Source organism: Ursus maritimus, unplaced genomic scaffold, assembly GCF_017311325.1.
Source record: "Ursus maritimus isolate PB19 unplaced genomic scaffold, ASM1731132v1 scaffold_20, whole genome shotgun sequence".
In the NCBI taxonomy this organism is placed as follows: Eukaryota; Metazoa; Chordata; class Mammalia; order Carnivora; family Ursidae; genus Ursus; species Ursus maritimus.
The window spans coordinates 20,594,197-20,616,593 of record NW_024424453.1 but is presented as its reverse complement, the minus strand read 5'-3'; the positions used below and the strand labels follow the sequence as shown (position 1 = coordinate 20,616,593).

Below are 22,397 nucleotides of genomic sequence, written 5' to 3'. Positions count from 1 at the left end.
GAAGAAGATTTTAAAAGGTGTAGTTCTGTCAGCAAAGAGGACATGGAAAAACTTTTACAAGAGAAAACAGCCTGAGGCCACAGAAAACTTACCATGGCCAGATGTCTCACAAATGTGGAGCCACAAGGAGAGGGTAAGAGGGAACAAGGGTGTGTGAAGGGCTCAGAGATGCCAGAAGCCACAACCCAAACGGCACGGCTGCGGAGGGTGGTTGGGAGCGTAAACAAAGGAGGCATCTTCATTATTTCCACCTCTCCAGTCCCAAACCTACCAACACCCTAGCTAACTTTGTTTACAAATTCTCCTCCACTCAGGCCACCCCGAGAAAAGCATTTCAAAAAAAAAAAAAAAAAATTGTGAATGAAATGAAAAACAAAAGAAAAGTGGATAAACTAACATGCTATTTAAGAAACACCTCTGGATTCCCAGAGGAGAGTTTAGTCAGCAAGAGAAAAGACAGTGAGTCATTTTGCTCGGATGGCGTGACATTTAAATTAAATGTTCTGTGACAACAACACATTTAGGACAAATCGTAAAAAAGAAGACACTAGTGGACAGGAAAGAGTAAACTGGAGAGGCTCCGAATGAACTCACTAGTCCAGAATGCATGTAACTGGCACCGATGGCTTGAAAAGTCTTGGCGAGGTAGAGGTACTCCTGTTCAAACATGCCCGGCACTTCCTCCGTGGTCCTTGGAGGTCCTGTCCTCATTTCTTCAACTGCAAATCTTGGGGTTGCTCATAAAATAAGAAAACCCAAGTTTCACCAAGCCCCCTTTCCTCAAAGCCTCAGCTGCCTGAAGTGAGGGCTGATGTTGAAGCTGGGGGGGGGGGGGCATTATCTTGTGGTTTTTCAATTCAAGGAGATGATTCTTAAAACTGAGAGTCCTATACTGCCAGACACAGCCGTTCTGCTCTTCTCAGGTGGGTCTTGGTGTTTCCTTAATATTCCAGACCCCATTCAGAACAGAATTTTTCAATTCTAAAACACTTAAAAAAATAAATAAATAAACCAAAAAAAAAAAACACCTTTCAGGGCACCTGGGTGGCTGAGTGAGTTAAGCATCTGACTCTTAATTTCAGCTCAGGTCATGATCTCAGGGTCATGGGATCAAGCCCCATGTAGGGCTCTGTGCTCAGCATGGAGTCTGCTTGAGATTCCTTCTCTCCCTCTGCCCCTCCCCCTACTCCTGCTCTAAATAGATAGATAGATAGATAGATAGATAGATAGATAGATGGATAGATAGATAAAATCTGAAAAAACAACCTTCATCATGGTAACATTTACAGACCACACAACACACTAATTTTAAGCATACATTTCAATGATTTTTAGTAAATTTTTAGAGTTGGGCAAGCATTATCACAATCCAACTTTCAAACACTTCCATCACCACAAAAAGATCCCTCATGTCTGTTTACAGTCAGTCCTCATTCCTACCCCCAGCCTCAGACAACCACTAATCTACTTTCTGTCTGTATAGATTTCTTTTTCTGGACCTTTGAGAGTATGCACACGAGTGGGGAGAGGGGCAGAGGGAGAAGCAGACTCCCCACTGAGCAGGGAGCACCAATGCAGGACTCCATCCCAGGATCTGAGATCATGACCTGAGCTGAAGGCAGACTCTTAACCGACTGAGCCACCCAGGTGCCCCTCGGGATGTTTCTATAAATGGAATCATATCACCTGTGGTCTTTTGCATCTGGCTTCTTTCATTTAGCATAGGGTCTTCCAAGTTCATCTATATTGTCGTGCTAATTAGTGCTTCATTCCTTTGTATGGTTAATTAATATTTCATTGTATGGATATACCACTATTATTTATGCATTTATCAGTTGATGGCTACTTGAGAAGTATCTACTTTTTGGCTATATTTTTTTTTAAGATTTTATTTATTTATTTGAAGAGAGAGAGACAGCCAGCGAGAGAGGGAACACAAGCAGGGGGAGTGGGAGAGGAAGAAGCAGGCTCCCAGCAGAGCAGGGAGCCCAATGCGGGGCTCAGTCCCAGGACCCTGGGATCACACCCTGAGCTGAAGGCAGACGCTTAAAGACTGAGCCACCCAGGCGTCCCTACTTTTTGGCTATTATTAATGATGCGTTTATGAACACTTTTGTGCAAACTTCTTTGTGGATGCATGTTTTCATTTTTCTTGCACCTAAGAGTATAATTGCTGGGTCATATGGTAAATGTTTAACTTTAAAAGAGTCTGTTTGCCTAGGTGGCTACACTAGTTTACACCCCTCCCATTAGTGTACAAGAGCTGCAATTTCTCCACATCCTCAACAACCCTTGTTATCATCTGTTGTTGTTGTTTCATGGTCATCCTAGTGGAGGTGAAGTGGCATCTCATTGTGCTTTGAGTGCATTTCCCTAATGACGGAACATCTCTTTGCGTGCTTATTGGCCACTCACATATCTCCTCTGGTGAAATGTCTCTTCAAATCTTTTGCCTGTTTTTTAAATTGTCAATCCTAAAACACTTTTAAAATACAAAGAAAAGCATCAAAACTTAACTCGAAATAAAGATAAGCATCTAAGTCACACTGCAAAATCTGGTTTCATATATCCATTTTAAGCCAAAAGGGAGAGGTGAGGCCCCCCTAACAAGCTTGTTTGATGAAGTTACTCTACACAAAATAACAGTGAGCTGACAACGGCACATCTTAAAGAATCCATTGGTTAGAAACATGGGCTTCTCACTTTAATTTCTATACAGCCACAGGTGTACAAAATATAAAAAGAAACAACACCCACTAAGGATGGGAGGCCTCTCACTGCTTTGCAGAGGACATTATGAAAGAGCCACAATTCAAACATACAGGGAAGTTTTAGAAATAACTACAAATACAAATATTATGTAATCAGCATGTTAACTCATGATATAGAGCTGAACATGGGGGTTGGGGGTGTCAACTCCCTGCGCAGTTGAAAACCCACATATAACTTTTGACTCCCTTAAACTTCACTACTAATGGCCCTACTATTGAATGGAAGCCTTACCAAAAACATAAACAGTTGATTAACACATATTTTGCATGTTATATGTATAATTTACCGTTCTCTTACAATAAAGCTAGAGAAAAGCAAGTGCTAAGAAAATCGTAAGAGAAAACGTATTTCCAGTACTGTACTGTATTGATCCAAAAAAAATCCACTTATAAATGGACCCATGCAATTCAAACCTGCATTGTTCAAGGGTCAACAGTAATATTAGCAAAATCAAACTAAAGTATGGACAGCTTAGAATAATCTGTGTGACTGGGGAAGGAAGAATGAAAATGTGGATATGTTAAGATTGCTTAATCTAAGCCTCATCTTTCTCTTTTCAAAAGTGTGGTTCACTTAATTTGTTGTTTGTTATCACCATAATATGATGTTCAAAAGATTTCTGTGAGCAATGGCAAAACAGTCAAGAAAGGCAAATAGATCAATGGTGTGGAACAGAGTCCCGAAATAGAGCCACACTTACACGGTCAATCGATTTTTGGCAAAGGTGGCAAAGCCCTTCAATGGCTAAAAGGACAGTCTTATCAACAAAGGATGTTGCAAAAACTGGAAAGTCACACAGAAAACTATGAATCTTAACTCCCACCTCACACCATACACAAATTCATTTGAGATGGATCACGGACATAAATGTAAATGCTAAACCTATGAAACTTCTAGAAGAAAATAGAGAAGAATACTTTACAATGCTGGACAGCAAGAAAGCACTAATTGCAAGAGTAAAAACTGATCAATTGGACTTCAAAAATATTTTAATGTTTACTCATCGAAGAAGGATACTGTTAACAAAATGAGTAGATAAACCACAAATGGGAAGAAAATATTTGCAATACATATATCTGACAAGGAACTTACATTTGGAATAAAGAATTCCTACAGTTTAATGATAAAAGACAAATAATCCAATAAAAAACATGGGCAAAAGACTTGAACAGACACTTCACAAAGACAGACCAATATGCACACAGAAATAGTTCAACCTCAGGAGCCACTAGGGAAATGCAAACTGAGTCACAATAAGACATTAATTACACACCCACTAGAATAGCTAAAATTGGAAAGACTGGTGACATCAATTGCCAGAATGTGGAGCAAACACAACTTTCTGCCGTTGCTGGTAGGAGCGTAAAATGGTCATTACTTTGGAAATTGATCTGGCAGTTTCTTACAAAGTTAAACATATACCTATCCCATGACTCAGCAATTCCACTCCCAGGTCTGCATCCAGGAGAAAGAAAACATATACGCATAAGAGGCCTTCCACAAGAAGGTTCATAGCAGCTTTATTCGTGGTAGTCCGAATTTGAAAAAAACACAAATGCCCATCAACAGGAGAATGGATAGACAAATTGTGGTGTATTCATACAACAGAATAGTAACTAGCAATAAAAGGAACAAACTACTAACCCAACTATATAGATAAATCCAAAGACATTATACTGAGTAAACTATGAAGGGAAAAAAAAGAGTACATTCCATATTATTCCATTTTTATGAAGTTCTATAGGAAGAACTAATCTATGCTACTTGCCTCTTGGAGGGGTGGGGAATTGGCTGGAAAGGAGTAAGGGGGAAGGTTCTGGGTGCTGAAAATGTTTATTTTGATGCAGGTGTCATTTCGACAGGTGTTTAAATTTGTCAAATGCATTGAATTGCAAATTTAAGATTTGTGCATTATATGTAAAGTATACCTAAAAAAAAACCAAACAAAAACAAGCAGAAATACAGAGTGCCATGAGGGTGGTGTAAACATGTATCTACCAATTTACTACATTTAGAACAGTGCTTGCCACTTAATGCTCAGTAAACACTGGCTAAAATTACAAGTATTATCTATCACAACAAAGTTACTAGCTAAGGGCCATCCACATCATCATGCAAACTTGAAACCTGCTATTTGGGAAAAGTCTGAAATTGATATGAATCTGCATAACAAATTACTATGAAATCCAGTCATCCTCCATCACCCTGTGACCTATCATAAAAATCCCACAAGTTTTTACATGCCACATCCAATTTATCCTGTCTTGTTAATATCAGCTATATCCTTAATTAGAAATAACAGCCACTCCACATACAAATAAAAGTAGAAAATATCAGTGGGTAATTCGATAGTTTCCCAAAGGAGCTAAAGCTGGATTGTCATGGAGGGTTGTGACTTGTGGTTCCTGGTCTCTGCTCAGAAAAATACCTGACGCAGGTGAGAAAATTGAAGCAGAAGGCTGATGAAAACTTGTGACTGGTATGAAAACTTGTCACTGGTAAAACTCAGAAATGCAATGGCTGTAAGCTTTTGACAAATGAAGCTAAGTTCCTTGAGAGTGGGGCAAGGACCACAAGGGAACAATGATAATTCTTTTGCTTTTCCCAGAAAGGCGATCCAATTTTTTTCAATAAATTAATCAAATATTTATCAAGTACCTACTATGTGTCAGGTCATGTGCTGGGCTCTAAGGAGGGGACAAAGATAACCGCGGCTTCTGTTCTTAAGGAAAGCGTTGTTTAGAAGAGGGTTTCTCCAACTTTTGCCCTCCATGGACCATTAATGGACATTGGGAATATACAGAGTTTGTCAATTTTAGGTCTATTTTTAAAAGTCTACAATCAAGGGGCTCCTGGGTGGCTCAATTGGTTAAGTATCTGCCGTCAGCTTAGGTCATGATCCCAGGGTCAGGCTCTCTGCTCAACAGGGAGTCTGCTTCTCCCTCTCCCTCTGCCCCTCCCCCCACTTGTGTTCTCCCTCTCCTTCTCTCGCCTTCGCTCTCTCTCAAATAAATAAAATCTTTTTTTAAACTTAAAATTAATTTACTATCTTGCAATTAATACCACTTTCACAGAAACAAGAGAGATGATTGTAAAGTATGCCAATACATTTGGTACTAATCTTTAAGGCAGTCAGTTTTTTTATTTTACAAGTTAGAAAAGCCTTACTAAGAATAATAGGACGTCAAGAATGGCAGCAAGTATCTGCTGTCTTTGTCAGATTGTTCTGGATACTTAAATCAAATTAGGCCCCGGAATAATGAGGTGATTTCTCATTATAAACTGCAGCATTCTGTAAAATGTCAGGTTGATGGACATAACACACTCAAGACCTAGAAAGCTGACCATCTCAATCTGAGCAAGAGCAGGGAATGGATTCCTGATTCTGTGTTTGATAACATTTAGTTCTAGAAAGTATTTTTCATGCTCTGCTCCAACATTTAGGTGTGGCTTGAAAATATGCCCCATATTAAGTTATTGATTTATTTTTCTGAAAAGTGAAGAAAAACATCCAGTGTTGGGAGTACGCCAAACTCTCAAGCCACCAAACCCTTTGTAAAATGGTTCAATCTCAAAAGATTCCAACCTTATTTTCAGTGTAAAATAGTGACATTTTGGCTCTGAATAATAGGCTTAGGCTAGCAAGAAACGGGACTTATTACTCTAACACACCAGAGCAGGTGTATTTGAAATAGAAGAAATGCTTTTACTGGCATTATCAGTGAAGTGAAACCGTTTGTTTCACTATGTTTCACTATCTACCATTTTTCATTTCAAAAAGCACCTTTATCTTCAGCTGCTATCACACGTAAACGCAGTCCTGTCTGCACCCAGTTTCCTGCACCTCACGCTCTAAAGACAGGGGCTCACCCGCTGCCATCTGATCGTGTTTCTACTTTTTGTTACTTCCTAAAGCACTGATTCAAGAATAGGGAGTAAACTGTGACCTGCCACCTGGTCTCTCTGCTGGATACATAGTATTTGGAAAGGCATTTTGCGGGGAGATCTGATGTACACCTCAGCTTGACATGTTAAAACCACATCTGACCCCCCCACCGAAACTGCTTAACCCTGGCCTCCCTGTCACGGTTGATGGATTGTACCTCCATCTTTCTGGTTTACTCAGGCCGGTAACTGTGAAGCTATGCTTGGTTCCTCTTTTTCTTCCACCCCACATTTTTGTCCATCAGCCACTCTTGGCTCTGTTTTAAAGTATATCCAGAGGGGCGCTTGGGTGGCACAGCGGTTAAGCGTCTGCCTTCGGCTCAGGGCGTGATCCCGGCGTTGTGGGATCGAGCCCCACATCAGGCTCCTCCGCTATGAGCCTGCTTCTTCCTCTCCCACTCCCCCTGCTTGTGTTCCCTCTCTCACTGGTTGTCTCTATCTCTCTCGAATAAATAAATAAAAAATCTTAAAAAAAAAAAAAAGTATATCCAGAAACTGACTAGCCCTCACCACCTCCATGGCTCCCTGGCTGGATCAAGCCATCGTCTAAATTACAGCAACAGCCTCCTAACTAGTCTCGCTACTGTTACTCCTGCACCCCAATTTCTGTCCTCAACACAGCATCCAGGGTGACCCTTGTCACTCCTCTGCTCCACACCCGCAGTGGCTCTGTGATGGTTAGTTTCACATGTCCACTTGGTTGACGCGGTTATTCGAACACTAATCTAGGTATTGCCGCGAAGGTACTTCATAAATGTGTTAACATCTACAATCAACTCACTTTAAGGAGCCTGTCTGATAATGTGGGTGGGCCTCATCTCATCAGTTGAATGGCCTTAAGAGCAAAACTGAGGTATCTCTCAGGAAGAAGAAATTCTGCCTCAAGACTGCAGCATTGGCTCCTGCCTGACAGGTTCCTTACAGATTTCGGATTGGTCAGCCCTCACAACTGCATGAGACTACTCCTTGAAACAAATGTCTTTATGTATGGCGTATGTGTACACGTGTATTTACATGTATTTGTATGGGTGTATTTGTAAGTACACACGCAGATATTTGTATGTGCACATGCCTGCACGTATATGCATTTGTATCTCCTACTGATTCTGTTTCTCTGGAGAACCCTGATACAGGCTCCCTGGGTCAAATGGCTTCTATTTGTCCCTCCAGATCCATTCTCCTCCCATTTCCACGTTACTCTCCTTCCTGGGTGGTTGACCTGAATGAATTCGTCAACAATTGTTCTGCAGTTGCTTGTGGGAAGCACGAAAGGAATTGAAAATAGGAAAGGGAGTTGGGTCAGGATATTTATTTCCTTGGTTCTTTCTCTACGAAGTCACCTTAATACTGTACATTCAATAGCGAAATCCCCAACGTGATCCTATGAGGTAGGGAGGATTATTAGCTACGTTTTGCACGAGGAAAATGGGGCAGAGAGAGGATAACTAACAAACTCAAGGCCATACAGCTAGTAAATAACTGTTTTGGTAATCTATTGCTACATAAAAAAAAAACCACCCCAAAACTCAGTGGCTTAAAACAATGTGCTCTTCTGTCTTTCTTTTTTAAGATTTTATTTTTTTATTTGAGAGTGTGAGAGAGAGAGATCATGAGCAAGGGGGATGGGTAGAGGGAGAAGTAGGCTCCCTGCTGAGCAGAGAGCCAGACTCGGGGTTCGATCCTGGGATCCCAAGGCAGACATCTAACTGACTGAGCCACCCAGGAGCCCTGTACTCTTATTTCTTATAGTTCTGTGACTTCACCAGCTTCAGTTGGGTGGTTTCTGGCTTGAATTATCTTATCTAATTATCATCAGTTATCAGCTAGGGCTTAAGTCATCTGAAGGTTTACTTGAGCTGGTTGTCCAAAATGACTTTTTACCCCCATGTGTAGCACCTCCACTGGGAAGACTGGAATAACTGGGGCCTGTCTAGGCATTTCTCTTTCCCTCTCTCTCTTCCCTCTCTGCCCCTCGCCCCATCATGAAGCCTCTCTACGTGGCTGACTTGAGCTTCCTTACAGCATGGTGGTCTTTACATGGCTGCTAGCTTCCCCCAGAGGCCATGTTTTGAGACTAAGACAAAAGCTTTAATACTTCTTATGCCCTGGCCCCAAAGTCATGCATGTCACTTCTGCCCCACTCTATTTGTTTCATAGAGCCAGCCCACAGACAATATTTGGGGGTACTAGAAAAAGGCATAAATACCAGGAGGTGTGGAATTGGGGGGCCATCTTTAAGAACTTAAACCACAGTAGTGGAGCTGGTATTTGAACACAGGCAGTCTGACTCCAGCAATTACACACTCTTAACTACTCTATCATGAAGTGTTCTCTTAGGAATAAGTGATTAATTCATTACCCTATTTGTATGACTAGCAGGGACTATTCTGGTGATTTCAGGCTTCAGAGGTGAAATGAAGTCCCTATCTCTAAAGATAGAAAATTATTTGCAATTTTTAACTGACAATCCTTTCTCTGTTTCTAAACATCCTAGTTTCAAAAGTTAAGGGGCACTCTTGGTTGGTGTTGGAGTGGGAGGTGTTTGGTTGAGGGGACATGGCTTGAGGAGAAGCAGGGAAGGTTTGGAAGTACTTCTGTGGACAAAGTCTTATGAAAGATCGTATTTTAAATGAAGAAAGGACACAGTGAGTAGAAGCAGGTATTTCCAATGGGAGCTAGCCATGCCCCAAAGGGATTACCATCCAGCTTGAAATGCACTGGCTTGTAGACAAGTTCTACACAAACACCACCCTTTTATGCCTTCTTACAGTCCTAGAAGAGAGGTTTAAAAAAATAATCACCACCACCACCGTTTATGAGTGCATGCTTGTATCAAGCACCAAGCCAAGGACCTTTCATCTGCTATCTCCTTTGATGCTCACATTACCCCTACAAGGCAGGTCTGACCATGATAACCAACTTTGTAAAGTTCTGGAAACTGCATCACATACCTAGTATGTCAGTATGACTCTCCAATACCCATTCTTCCAGTCACTGAGTAGTGCCACGTTTACAACCCTTAACCATGAACCTTATCGCCATGTGTCATTGTCATTCATTTTGGGGACACCTCTCTGACTAGTAAGGGCCTCCTTGTCTCCTCCTGTCCTATTCAGGGATGTGATTTTCTTTTCATTGCAGTCCCTGGGCTCAACCCAACACCTGGTCTCTGGTAGGTACTTTAAAAATGGTTTTAATGAATTAATAAATAATGATTTTTTTTTTTCGGAGAAGGTCAATCATAGCCTAGGGCTTTTAGAAAGTGTGTATCTAGCAATCAGACTCCTATCAATTCATTTCTAGGGGCAATAAGCAGCAATAATATCCCCCACTGGCTTCCCTGCACCCTTCTTGTCGGCCTCATCCACAGAACAGCCCATCTCTGACCCAATGGTCTCTCCCTCCCTCCACATCTTGGAAAACACTATTTTATTATATGCAGTGCTCAGGAGTGTCTTGGGGGTAAGGTGAGGAAAGAGAGGTGATATTTAGTGGCAGACCTTGTGCTGGTTTAATTCCAACTCCCCACTCCTCTGTGGGTGTTCCATTTATTTTTAGATGTTTATACTGGTTTTCCAAAGACTTGCCACATTGACTGTCATGATCTAACAAATAATATATCTGAAGAAAACACTTCTATTCTCCAAAGTTCCTAGAGTAAGACATTCAAGTATACCCAAAAGAGCTATTGCCACTGTTGTTAAAGCTGCTAAATGATAAGGTGCAACTGTGTAAGATGAAGGTAGTGATTACATTTTTCGTAGGATCAAGAAGCAATAATCCATACATATAAAACTTCACTGTGCCAGGAACACGGGACAGCCACTATCCACAGGAACACTTTCCTACCTAAGCAGAAGGATGGGGGGGGGGAGAGAAACCTTGAGAATTAGGAGCCCCCTAAATGCTTCTCTGGGCTCCAGCAAGGAGCAACCAACAAATGAGAATTTTCTCTCTCTCTCTCTGTAATATCAATACGTGATAGATTTTTAAGGAATCTGCAAATTTATGGAACAATTCGAATTTGCCCATAATTTCACATCATAAATTGAACTCTGGAGGTGGGCAAGGAATGGGAAAGTAATTCCATCAGTCTTTTTAATAACATATTCCTTAAAACCCTTTCTGGGTGTTTTACCTCTGTTAAATGCCTTCTCCATTTATATTGCTTTTTAACAGAGCGCTTTTAAATGTGTTATTTTTGCGCTCCATTATTAAAGCAATGTTTCAGTAAAGAATGACTTTTTTGTCATTAATATGTTATTAAAAAGAATTTTCTTCAGAAAAACATGAAGACTGTTTTCATGGTTTCTCATTTTCTTCCCTCCTCATTAAGCCCTTGCTAAGGCTTCTGCTTCACTCCAGCACTGAAAAATACAGGCAGTACAAATAAGAGCACTTATAAAACATTAGGTTTTTAATCAATAAAACCGTATTTGATTTTCATGTGAAAGAACAAAGAAAAACAAAACAAAAACAAGTAACAGAGGCCCTTAAAAAACAAGCAGAAAACTAAACAAATTTAGAAAAACTGGACTGAGGCCCCAAAGGGAAAATGTCACCCACTTGCTTATTTATTTAGGATTTATATTCTCCCTGTTTCCCAGGAGGACTTAAGGGAGCAAGGAACAGGTTTTATTTAGTTCTTCCAGTGTCTTATCAACTGCAACCTAACTGGGAGAGTTTAAGTGCCTTAAGAATCAAAAGTATCTGAATTAGGGGTGCCTGGGTGGCACAGCGGTTAAGCGTCTGCCTTCGGCTCAGGGCGTGATCCCGGTGTTATGGGATCGAGTCCCACATCAGGCTCCTCCACTATAAGCCTGCTTCTTCCTCTCCCACTCCCCCTGCTTGTGTTCCCTCTCTCGCTGGCTGTCTCTATCTCTATCGAATAAGTAAATAAAATCTTTAAAAAAAAAAAAGTATCTGAATTATACTCTCTTAATTAAAAAACCAAACAAAAAACAGCTATAGTGCTCCGACCCTTCACTCAGTCCTCAAGTTTGTGTATACAGACATTCTGCTAACTATCCCCATCTTTACTAAGGGATCAGATGTAAATAACATTAAGTCAAGCATTGGGTTAAATTACTATTTAAGGCAGCTGAAATAACCAAGCCTAGTTCAACAAACGTATATATACTTTAAAAAAAAAAAAAAACATAGCTAAGATCGGAATTTAAGTCTCTATATAATTCTAAATCCTACATGTAGTTTAAAGCCAGGAAATATGTGTTTAAGGCCAAAATTCCATTCCCCTATCTGTCCTGCTGTGGTTATGCCAGGGAAATAATAGTTATAGTAATTTTAGAACCCTTTGCTAGACCCTTAGGTATAATTAAGCGACTTAAACACTGAGTTCCTGTCTAAATCCACTATTTGTTTTCTCAAATTATATACCTAGCACTGATCTTAGTAGAACATCGTTATTTGTTTCAATTTTCACACAACCCCATGCCCCACCACTGCTGTCTTTCTTCTCATGAAGCTTTATGAAGGTTATTGGGAAAATATATATCCCCACCGCATTTTTAATCTATCACTTCTTTAAATGTGAATGCCAGTTAAATTTAATCGGGCTTTTGGAGGATGGATTCAGTATGATGACTTTAACATACATTAGTGGCACAATTACCCCCAAGGCAATGGTACAGGAATGCCCTTATATAATTGTTTATTCTCATATTTGGAAATATCAAGGCAGGTGCTATAAAAAGGGAAGTCAAACAAATGACACAGTAACAAGCTCTCAGGTCTTAGAGTAGCACAGATGTAAAATGGGTGATAACAGCTTTTACTCTTTGCATGAGGCAATAATTATTTTTATTTACTTAATCTAAGACCTTCAATAATTAAAAAAATGTAAATAAGACTCGTTCCACATGATCAATCCTTAAAATGACTTGTAGGGAGCATCATAGGTATTTGCACACATAACTGCTACTGGTTTTCTTGTCTAAGAACTACCAGATCATAAACTCCTTGAGGACAGAAACTATGCCTTGTCTTTTTACCCCCGGGGCCCACGCCAATGCTTAGCTCATAGCAGATGCTCAATAAGCATTGAGTGAATGCCATTTGTTTGCTCAATAAGCCTGTAACAGTGCCTTTGTATCAATGGGTTGAAAAATTCTCTAGTCTTTTCGTACCTTTGCAGGAATGACAATATTAAGAGTTCTTTAGATCTCAGTTTTCCTGCTTATAAAATGGGCATCCTGGTATGTATCCCACTGAATCATGGAATTGGAGGGGAATAAAATAAAATGATACAATATATTTGAAGGTATGCTGAAAACCACACATTATTATTTCATACCTACAATCTATATAATAACTAGTATATTTATTTCCAGCTCAATAGAAAAAAGTTATCAAAATGATAGTACATGCATTACCTGGGAGCCCAGAGATCTTCAACATGTGATCATTTATGCTTTTTTATCTTCTGCATGCATGAATTAGCTAGATAAAGAAAATTTTGCCACACACTTCCAGTTTAAATGGGAGTGAGTCTATTCATTGCTATAATTGTTCTACCATTTCTAGCAAAGGTCTGTGACTTTCTGACCCTCCCACATTATTTAATTCAGAGTTAAAAGAACCTCTAATGCCAAATTTTAAACTCCTCAAACGTTTGCTGGTTTTTCCCAAGCCAGATTTCTACTGAAAATAATAACTGAAACCTTCAATAATTGGTTCTCTAATTTCAATACCTTTAAATTTGGGGGGAGAAATAAAGAAGAGACAGAAATTATAAATACTTTGTAATTCAATAATGATCTGTAACAACAGGACAACACACAGTAAGTATTTCATTTTAAAAACTATTTTGTCAATCATGCCCAGCTTTAAATCCAAGCACAAAATCATCTTCACCTTTATCTACATACCAACTGCTATTTCTGTTAGATAATGACAGCAACTGCCCAACACATTCAGATGTGACATTTAGTTTCAACTTTGGTTTAAAAGAACAATTCCTACATACCTATTCAAGGAGATTTCCCAGAAGGTTCTAGGCTTCCAGTTTCTTCTAATTTGCATAGTTGCTACAAACAAAGATTCAGCTGGTTCCACTTAACCGGCCATAACACACGTAGCCCAAGTCAAACTCTGAATAGTTGCTTTCACAAGGTATTATTTTGCTATGAGTCCCTATTTTTTCATTCGAAAATTGTGTCAAACCATCAATATGAATCTGTAATTCTACTATGGGATTATAAAATGAACAAGCTTTGGATGAAAAGGCCAAGGAACAGAAAAGGTATTGGTGATTTGCCACGTTTGCAGTGAATTTATAATGACACCATTCATGGAATGGAGATCTTTGTCTCAAGGAAGCCTGTGGAGCCAAGAAGGCAAGGTGCCTGCTGGGCTTTATCTCACTGCCACTCAGAGCCTGGGGGAACACATCTTCCCAGTCAGCCCCCCATGCTCACACGTCCTAACCATTCATCTGTGTATCTTCAACACTGGCACCGTCCCTGGTGAGCTCTTCACGAATTTGTCTTGGCAACATAACAGTGAACTACATCACACTGGCTGTGCTCTTGTTCACAACGGTCCTCTCTCTCCTACTTCATTTAGGGATCTCAGAGATCTCCTGTCTCCTGCAGAGCCTAGTCCCGTTGGACACATGTACCTAGCAGGAGGACCACTGTGACAGAGGTGGTGGGTCTTATGTCAATACTTGGAGGTGCATTTCTTGTTGCAGTGCTCAGTACAGCTGGAACTACTGGTTCTCATTCTTAAATCCATCAGGTGACCTCTGCCTCAACCCAGTCCTGCTGTCCTTCCAAACCTGCTTAGATCAACCACCATTTTCCAAAGGATTATACACACCTTAGCTCTCAAATCATACTTAACTCCTGCCCCTATCATCCATGTCAAGCAGATTTTTTGTGCAGATGCCCCTTAAATTTCAGTTCTGAAAATCAATTCTCACAGGAAACTAAGAAACCTTCAACCTCATCACCGATTACAAAATATTTAACAATTTCTTCACCTTCAAATTCTCTGTTTTAATCTCTTACCATACATTTTTGGAACATATTCAGCAAAAATTTTTTTTCACAGTCAGCAAAGTTAATTAGTAAAACTTAAGACTAGTTGAGGTCACCAAGAGTTGTACCCAGAAAGATAAAGCTGAGTCAAAAGGCTTGAGTTCCAGTCACAATTTCAACACTACACAGAACAAGGGTCAGCTTCCCCACTTGCAAAGCAGAAGTACAACTAAGCAGCATGGAGCACCACGTCCTCATAATATCTTTACATGAGTAAAATGAACCTCAAAAATTCTCTGGAACAGCACTGTCCAAAGGAACTTTTTGAGTTGATGGAAATATTCATATTATATACTGTCCGATATGACAGCCACTATCTACATGTGGCTACTGAGCACTTGAAATATGGCTAATGTGACTGAGACACTGAATTTGTAATTTAGTCAATTAAGTTCAGTAGCCAATATGGATAGGGTGTGGGACAGCGCAGCTGTCCAAGAAATAGCTATGAAAATTTTTAAGTACTATAATTTAAGGACAAATCTAAATTTCCAATCTGTAGGCTGTATTTCCATACCAGAAAGTCCATTACAATTGGCTAGGAAGTTTGGCTATGACAACTAGAGTTCAACTTTCTCAAAGCATAGAGGTACTAATGTCAGACTCTCCTCAATCTCCTACTGATCAGATACAGCTCAAGGAAAACGATTTAGTGAGGAAAGCCACCCTGCTTGGAACACACCTCCATTCTGGAAGAATGGAATGAGAGGCAGGTAAGGAGTGAAAGGCAAAATGTTTCTCTCCAACTACAGGAACTTGAATTTTAGGGGTACTCTGAGACTCCCATTTTGAGGCGTCTCTGTGTTTTTTATTAAAAGATTTTATTTGTTTATTTGGGTGGAGTCCAGAGGGGAGGGGTAGAGGGAGAAGCAGACTCCTTGCTGAGTAGGGATCCCGACGTAGGGCTCAGTCCCAGGACCCTGAGACCATGACTGAGCCGGAGGCAGATGCTTAACTGACTGAGCTACCGAGGCACCCTGAGGCATCTCTGTGATGTTTAATAAAAATGATATTGAATCACCGAGTAGAAACTCTACTCTTGGTTTACTGACTGCAGGAGCAGGAAAATGGACTGGATCACCCGCTTTGGGAGAGCCTTTAATAGATGGCCTTGGATGAGGCCACACCAGAGCTCAGCCCCATCTGGAGCAGCTGTCAAGCTGGGGTCTGAAGCCTGGTGTAGCTAGCCTCTTGGCTGGTGCCACTACATTCTAACTGCACTCAGAACTGCTGAGACAACTGCTTTGGGCAGAAAATTCCATGTTTCTTCATCTCCTTTGTTACCACCCTTGTCCAATCCACCATCTTCTCTCTCCTGGATGCCACATTCGCTTCCTAACTGGTCTCCCTATTTCATTCTTTTTTTTTTTTTTTAAGATTTTTTTTATTTATTCGACAGAGAGACAGCCAGCGAGAGGGAACACAAGCAGGGGGAGTGGGAGAGGAAGAAGCAGGCTCATAGCGGAAGAGCCTGATGTGGGACTCGATCCCGTAATGCCGGGATCACGCCCTGAGCCGAAGGCAGACGCTTAACCGCTGTGCCACCCAGGCGCCCCTCCCTATTTCATTCTTAACTCCCCACAACTCATCCTCTAGACAGCAGCCAGAATGACCTTTGCACATTGCTGTGCACCAGTCACCACCACCATCCATCTCCGAACTTTTTCATCTTCCCATAGTGAAACTCTATACCCATTAAATACTAACTCCTCACCCCCCCAGCCCCTGGCAACCACATTCTCCTTTCTGTCTCTATGAATCTGACTACTCTAGGTAGCTCATATAAATAGAATCATGCACTATTTGCTCTTTTGTGATGGTTTATTTCACTCAGCACAATGTCTTCACGGTTCGTCCATATTGGAGCATGTGTCAGAATTCCCTTACTTTATTTTTTTTCTGAAGATTTTATTTATTTATTTGAGAGAGAGAGACAGCATGAGCAGGGGAGGGGCAGAGGGACAGGAAGAAGCAGACTCCCCGCTAAGCGGGGAGCCTGATGCACGATTTGATCCCAGGACCCTGAGACCATGACCCGAACCAAAGGCAGATGCCCAACCAACTGAGCCACGCAGGTGCCCCAGAATTCCCTTACTTTTTAAGGCTGAATAATGTTCCTTTGTACATCTATAGCACGTTTTGTTCATTCATTCATCTGTGGGTAGATACTTGGGTTGCTCCCACCTTTTGGCTACTGTGAATAATGCTGCCATGAACACGGACGTATAAATATCTGCTCAAGTCCCTGCTTTCACTTCTCTGGGGTATACACTCAGCAGTGGAATTGCTGGATAATACGGTAATTCTATGTTTAATTTCTTTTTCTTTTTTGTTGAAGTATAGTTGACACACAATGTGACGTTAGCTTCAGGTGTACAACATAGTGACTGGACAACTCTGCTCCTCCTGCTGCACTCACCCTAAGTGCAGCTACTACCTGTCACCATACAGCACTATTACAATAGCACTGACTACACTCCCTGTGCTGCGCCTTCCATCCCCATGACTTACACATTCCATAACCGGAAGCCTGTGACTCCCACTCCCCTTCACCCATTTGGCCCATCCCCCTCTTCCCTCCCCTCTGGCAAACATCAGTTTGTTTTATGTATGTATAGGTCTGATTCTGCTTTTTTAATGTTTAATTTCTTGAGAAATATTTTCCACAGCACGCTCCATCCTTTTACATTCCCACCACCAACACGCAAGGGGTCCAATTTCTCTACATGTTGCCAACACTTGTTATTTTCTATTTTTTTTTAAATAATAGCCAACCTAAAAAAAATAATAGCCATCTTAATGGATGTTAAGTAGTATCTATTTTATTTTTATAATGCATTTATCACTACTTCCTATTTTCTTATTTGTTTATTTAAACACTAATTACCTGTCTCCCCAAACTAGAATGCTAGCTGCATGAGAATAAGGAGTTTGACTGACTAGTTTGCTTCCATAACCCAAATAGTACCCAGCACTCAAAGCACATTTGTTGAATGAATGAGAGACCTCAGGGCCACCAGCTTTAGAGCTACCACAGTTCTCTATGTCCCCTAGGATCTACGGGAGCTGGGGAGTTCCCTTCCGCTACTCTGACAAACCAGAGGACTGTGAGGAAGAATTAAGATTTTTACAAACGAGTTAGTGCTATTCCCTATGAAATACAAAGAAATAAAAATGTTGTCAAACTAAGACCTTGAGAGCACCCATGGCCTTTGGAACAGCAGAGGCAGTAATTACAACCTGGAGAACATGCTGGGCTTCTCTGGAAGTTCTTGGTGGCTAGTCATGCAAACATAAAAGACACAGCCCCTTGGAATAGAATAAACTCAACGGGCTAAGAGTAAAAACTATTAAGCTTTTAAGTAGAAAAGCAAATTGTGTAGTCCTTTCTTCTACACTACCTATACTTTCTAAAAAAAATTTTTTTTTTCCAAAAAGGTTGGTATTTGTTACTCAACTTCATGAACATCACTTCAGGCAGCCTGAGAAAACCACAAATAAATATGTCACAGAGACTGCTTGTCGTCTGCCTGTTTTCCCTTCTTTCCACAGTTGAGAGAAAACTTTTACTCAAAAGAAGACTTTTGGATTTTAGCAGAGCATGTGGACACCTGAAATGAAGCCTTCTTTTCTCAGCTTTCTTGCAGCAAGAAGTGTAACTAAGAACCAGTCAATGAAATGTAAGCAGCGAGCTGCATGTAATTATGCGCAATGTCCTTAAAGGGAGGATATAGGCTCTTCTTTTCTTCCTTTTTGTTGGCTGAGATATAAGCATGATGGCTGGAACTCAAGCACACAACTGAGTATGGCAAAGCAGTGGGAGACAGAGATACAGAGTGCCTAATGGCTTGAAGAGGCCATACCAATCTTGGATTGCCTACCTCTAGATCCCCTTATGTGGGAGAAGACCAAACTTCTATTAGAGCCATTGTTGTTTTGGGTCTCTGTTACTGGAAGCTGACCCAGTTCTGACTCACACAGAATCTTCAGCAAGATTATAGGAGAATCCAACATAGAAATAATTCTTCTTAGATACAGATGACAAAGTAGATCGTTCCATAAAAGTCTGAGCTGTTTTGAGATGATGCCAAGCCCAATTTGGCCAGTGAGGTAAGGGGGTAGCAGTGATCTGCCACACCGACCAAGGGTCAGAAAGAATGAGACATGAATACCATCAATAATGAGGATAATGAAAATGATAACAGTGATGGATAACATTTATGAAGTATTTATTACAAACCCGACACTGAGCCAAGGGGCTTTATATGAACTAACTCATTTTGTCTTCGAAGCAACCCCGAGGTTTAAAAAAGATGAATTCTGATCACACAATTTATGAGTGATAGAATGAGAATCTGAACCCAGGGAAGTCTGACTCTTGAGCCCATTTGCCTTACCTTTACATTGCATCCAAATAGAATATCCATTATACCTCCCTTCTCCCCACATAAGAATATTGTAGTTAGTCAGGCCCCTCCTGAAGCATACCCCTCCTTTACCAAGGAAAACTTTCACTGGACGCCCTTCACCCATCAAAGTTTGATGCCACACCAACAATGCCCATAATACCCTAAATACATGGCCAACCATGACTTTCTACTTGTTAGTTACATGATGTCTTTCGGTCATTTATTTCCTTGGACCATTTATAACTTAAAGCCATTAAATTACAACTGAAACACAACTATAATATGAAAACCAAGTTACATGTTTATTTCGAAGCCTTATTTCACATTTATGCTAATACCAATATTTCAAAGCTATTTTTTATGACTTATTCTCTCCTGGCCCCATGTGTTGCAATAACACAATGAAATCTGTACCAGTTCATCAGAGAGTCAATATTTTATAGGAAAGTATCAATGCATATAGGAGCCGAAGTTTTATATTAAGGAGGGGGACCCCTCATATTTGCCCGTCAATGGGAATGCCTCACTGCAAAACAGGTTTCACTTTACATGAAGTTGGACTTACCAAATGTCTGATCAAGTCGATTTACATAATTGTGCTAGGCCTCAGCTTCCCCATCTATAAAATGGGGATATAACAGTCACCTTCTCAGAGTGAAACTGTTTCACCCTGAGATTTCAAGGATTTCAGTGAGGTTCTGCTTGTTAACTACTTGGTGCGGTGTCTAGTACACGGTAAGTGCTCAGCAAGAGGTAGCTACTTTTAAAAATTATAATCAGTGGGTAGCACAATCTGACTGAATAAAGCTCTCAGTGAACCCATGTGTTCAATTATCAAATAACTTGCAACAATGAAAAAATGAAGACGACTCACTATCATACTGACTGGAAAGATGACTTAATCTAGCTGATTCTAAATCCAGACTTCTTTTTTGAGATGGCTGTCTGGAAATCTGACTTCTTGACTCAGCATAATCCATATCATTACTAACCAGCATGGGCATTTTATTAGCCTTTGCTGGATATTTAGACTTTCCCTCCCTACCCCACAATTATTATTATTCTCTATTCTTAGATTGCATTTAGTGGTGGTTTTAAGTCAGGGACATTAGGTGGGATTTTTTTTTCTTTCTTCTTTTCCTTTTTACCCACAGTGGGTATAAGGTAGTCAGGGATGAGCATTACTTTTTTATCTTCTATTCCCCACTGGGAGACATTTATGCAGGGCATAGGTAACAACTAGATTCTAAAAGTCATTACAACAGGCCTTTGAAAACAGCCTTAATTTTGAATCTATAAAACTCAACCGAATCAAAATGGGTTTTCAGAAACACATCTGCTTTAAGAATTTATTCCTTCAACTGTTATCTCGTGCCCTTTCTAATCACTAATGCAGGACACCACTAGTTCTATTAATAAAAATCTCCCAAATAGTTGAGGTAAATCCAACATTTCACTATTTCAGGCATTTGCCCCCTACCCAAATCCTGACACCAGAGGAAAAATGTAGCAGCCTTCCACTGTTTCCAATACCCACTTCCAGGAGAATACCCTTAAAAAATATGCTTACTGTGATTTTCCAAGTACATTTGCTATTTGGAGGGTACACTCCAGGGAAACCTTCGCTGCCAATAAATCCAGACTCTCCAGTAAGAATGCCGCCACATGTGAAAACAGGTCTGGGAAAATAAAAGAAGGAAACTCAATTTGAAACTGAGTCTAACAATCTAATGTCAACTTTAGAAAGGTGTAGCTTCTTAATATGGATAAAGTTAATATTGACTAATAAATGTTGGCACCATATAAGGGATTTGAAATACTTCCTAGCTCTTAGAATATTTAAATTACAGTCCAATAAAACATTCAGTCCAGTTGCCATCTATCTCCATTCTAATGACACAACATCTATTTATCCATCCATCTATAAGCAATCAAATGCTCCACGTAGTGGTAGGAGCTTATAGGAAAATGGTAAATGGAAAATTTAACGGGGGAGTGGAAGTGAGCGAGAGAAGGTGAGAGCTAGGTGAGGTACATGGTTTTAAAGACAGACAAGCAATTGATTAATACAAAAAAGTTTTAATTTCCCCTTTTCTCTAAATCATTGACCACTGGCAGAGCCTCCCATTTATAAAGAGCGGTTGCTGGTGATGGAGGTGGAAGGGGAGATGGCAAAGGTGGCCACGGGGCGGGTCCCCCAGCCCAGGTCCTGGGCGGGCGGGCAGCTCTGACGGAGGCTGACGAAGAGTTAACTTTCCGGGAGCGGCTCCCCGCGCGCCGCGCCACTTGGGTTTTCCCCTAGGCTTAACGTCGCTGGGCCAAGCCTCCCGGGGGAGGAAAACAGAAGGAAAAAGCTAGGTCCTCGGATCTGGGCCCCTGTGTCTCCCTCCGGCCGCAGGAGCACTGGGGAGAGGAGGCGCCGGTCAGCTTCAGCCGCCGCCACGTGGTGGTCGGGCCAGCGGCGGGGGCCTCGGGCAGGCCGAGCTGGGGGCGCGCGGCCGAGCTGGGGGCGGCCCGCGCGCGGGCAGCGGACACAGGAGCCCGGGTGAGCGCGGGGTCGCGCGCGGGGTCCCCGGGCGCCCCGACCCGCCTGGAAGAAAACCGCGGGCGAGCCTGCAGGAGAGCGGGACGGAGGCGGGGAGAGAGGGAGCCCGGGCGGGGGTCGCGTTACCTCTCCGGGGGCTGCTGCCGCGAGAGCTGCGCGGCCGCGGCCAGCAGCAGGCAGAGCGCGGCCCAGGCGCCCGCGCCCCTCATGGCGGGTGTAGACGCGCGCGGCTCGCTCCCACCCCGGCGCGCACGCCGGTACACACACCGGGTCGCACCCCCCGGGCTCACGCTCCGACACACGCGGACAGAAACACTGCCTCGCACGCCGCACACGCCCCGGCTCGCTTCCCCGCCCTCTCTCGCTCTCGCACTCTCACACACGCACGCAGCCGCGGGGTAGCCCAGGTATCCGGGTGTGCGCGGCAGGCGGGTGGGGGCGCTTTTAAAGGCGATTACGGTGCAGGCTGACTCGACGCTTTAATTTCCCCAGAGGAGTTGCTCTGGCAGCCACAGGCCGCTGCTGAATATCCCGTTTGTTCTCCGGCGGCGGGAGGGGGCGGCTCCGAGGCCAGAGCCGCCTCCTCTCCTGGGGCGGGCGGGCGTCTCCGCCCTCGCATCCCGGGACCCACAGCCCCTGTCACATCCCGCCCGCAGGGCCTGTGGG

General features: G+C 41.9%; 1 protein-coding gene across 1 annotated transcript in view; it reads right to left on the bottom strand.

Moving 5' to 3' along the window:
• PCOLCE2 (procollagen C-endopeptidase enhancer 2) overlaps window positions 1–22,169 on the bottom strand; it is a 63,707-nt gene extending 41,538 nt beyond the window's left edge. The window contains exons 1-2 of the mRNA XM_040636712.1: window positions 21,858–22,169; window positions 20,757–20,865 (exon numbers count right to left, since the gene is read on the bottom strand). Coding sequence (XP_040492646.1) covers window positions 20,757–20,865; window positions 21,858–21,940 — 192 coding nt within the window. The 5' untranslated portion in view covers window positions 21,941–22,169. The remainder of the gene's footprint in view (window positions 1–20,756; window positions 20,866–21,857) is intronic.
• Window positions 22,170–22,397: the final 228 nt, after the last annotated feature.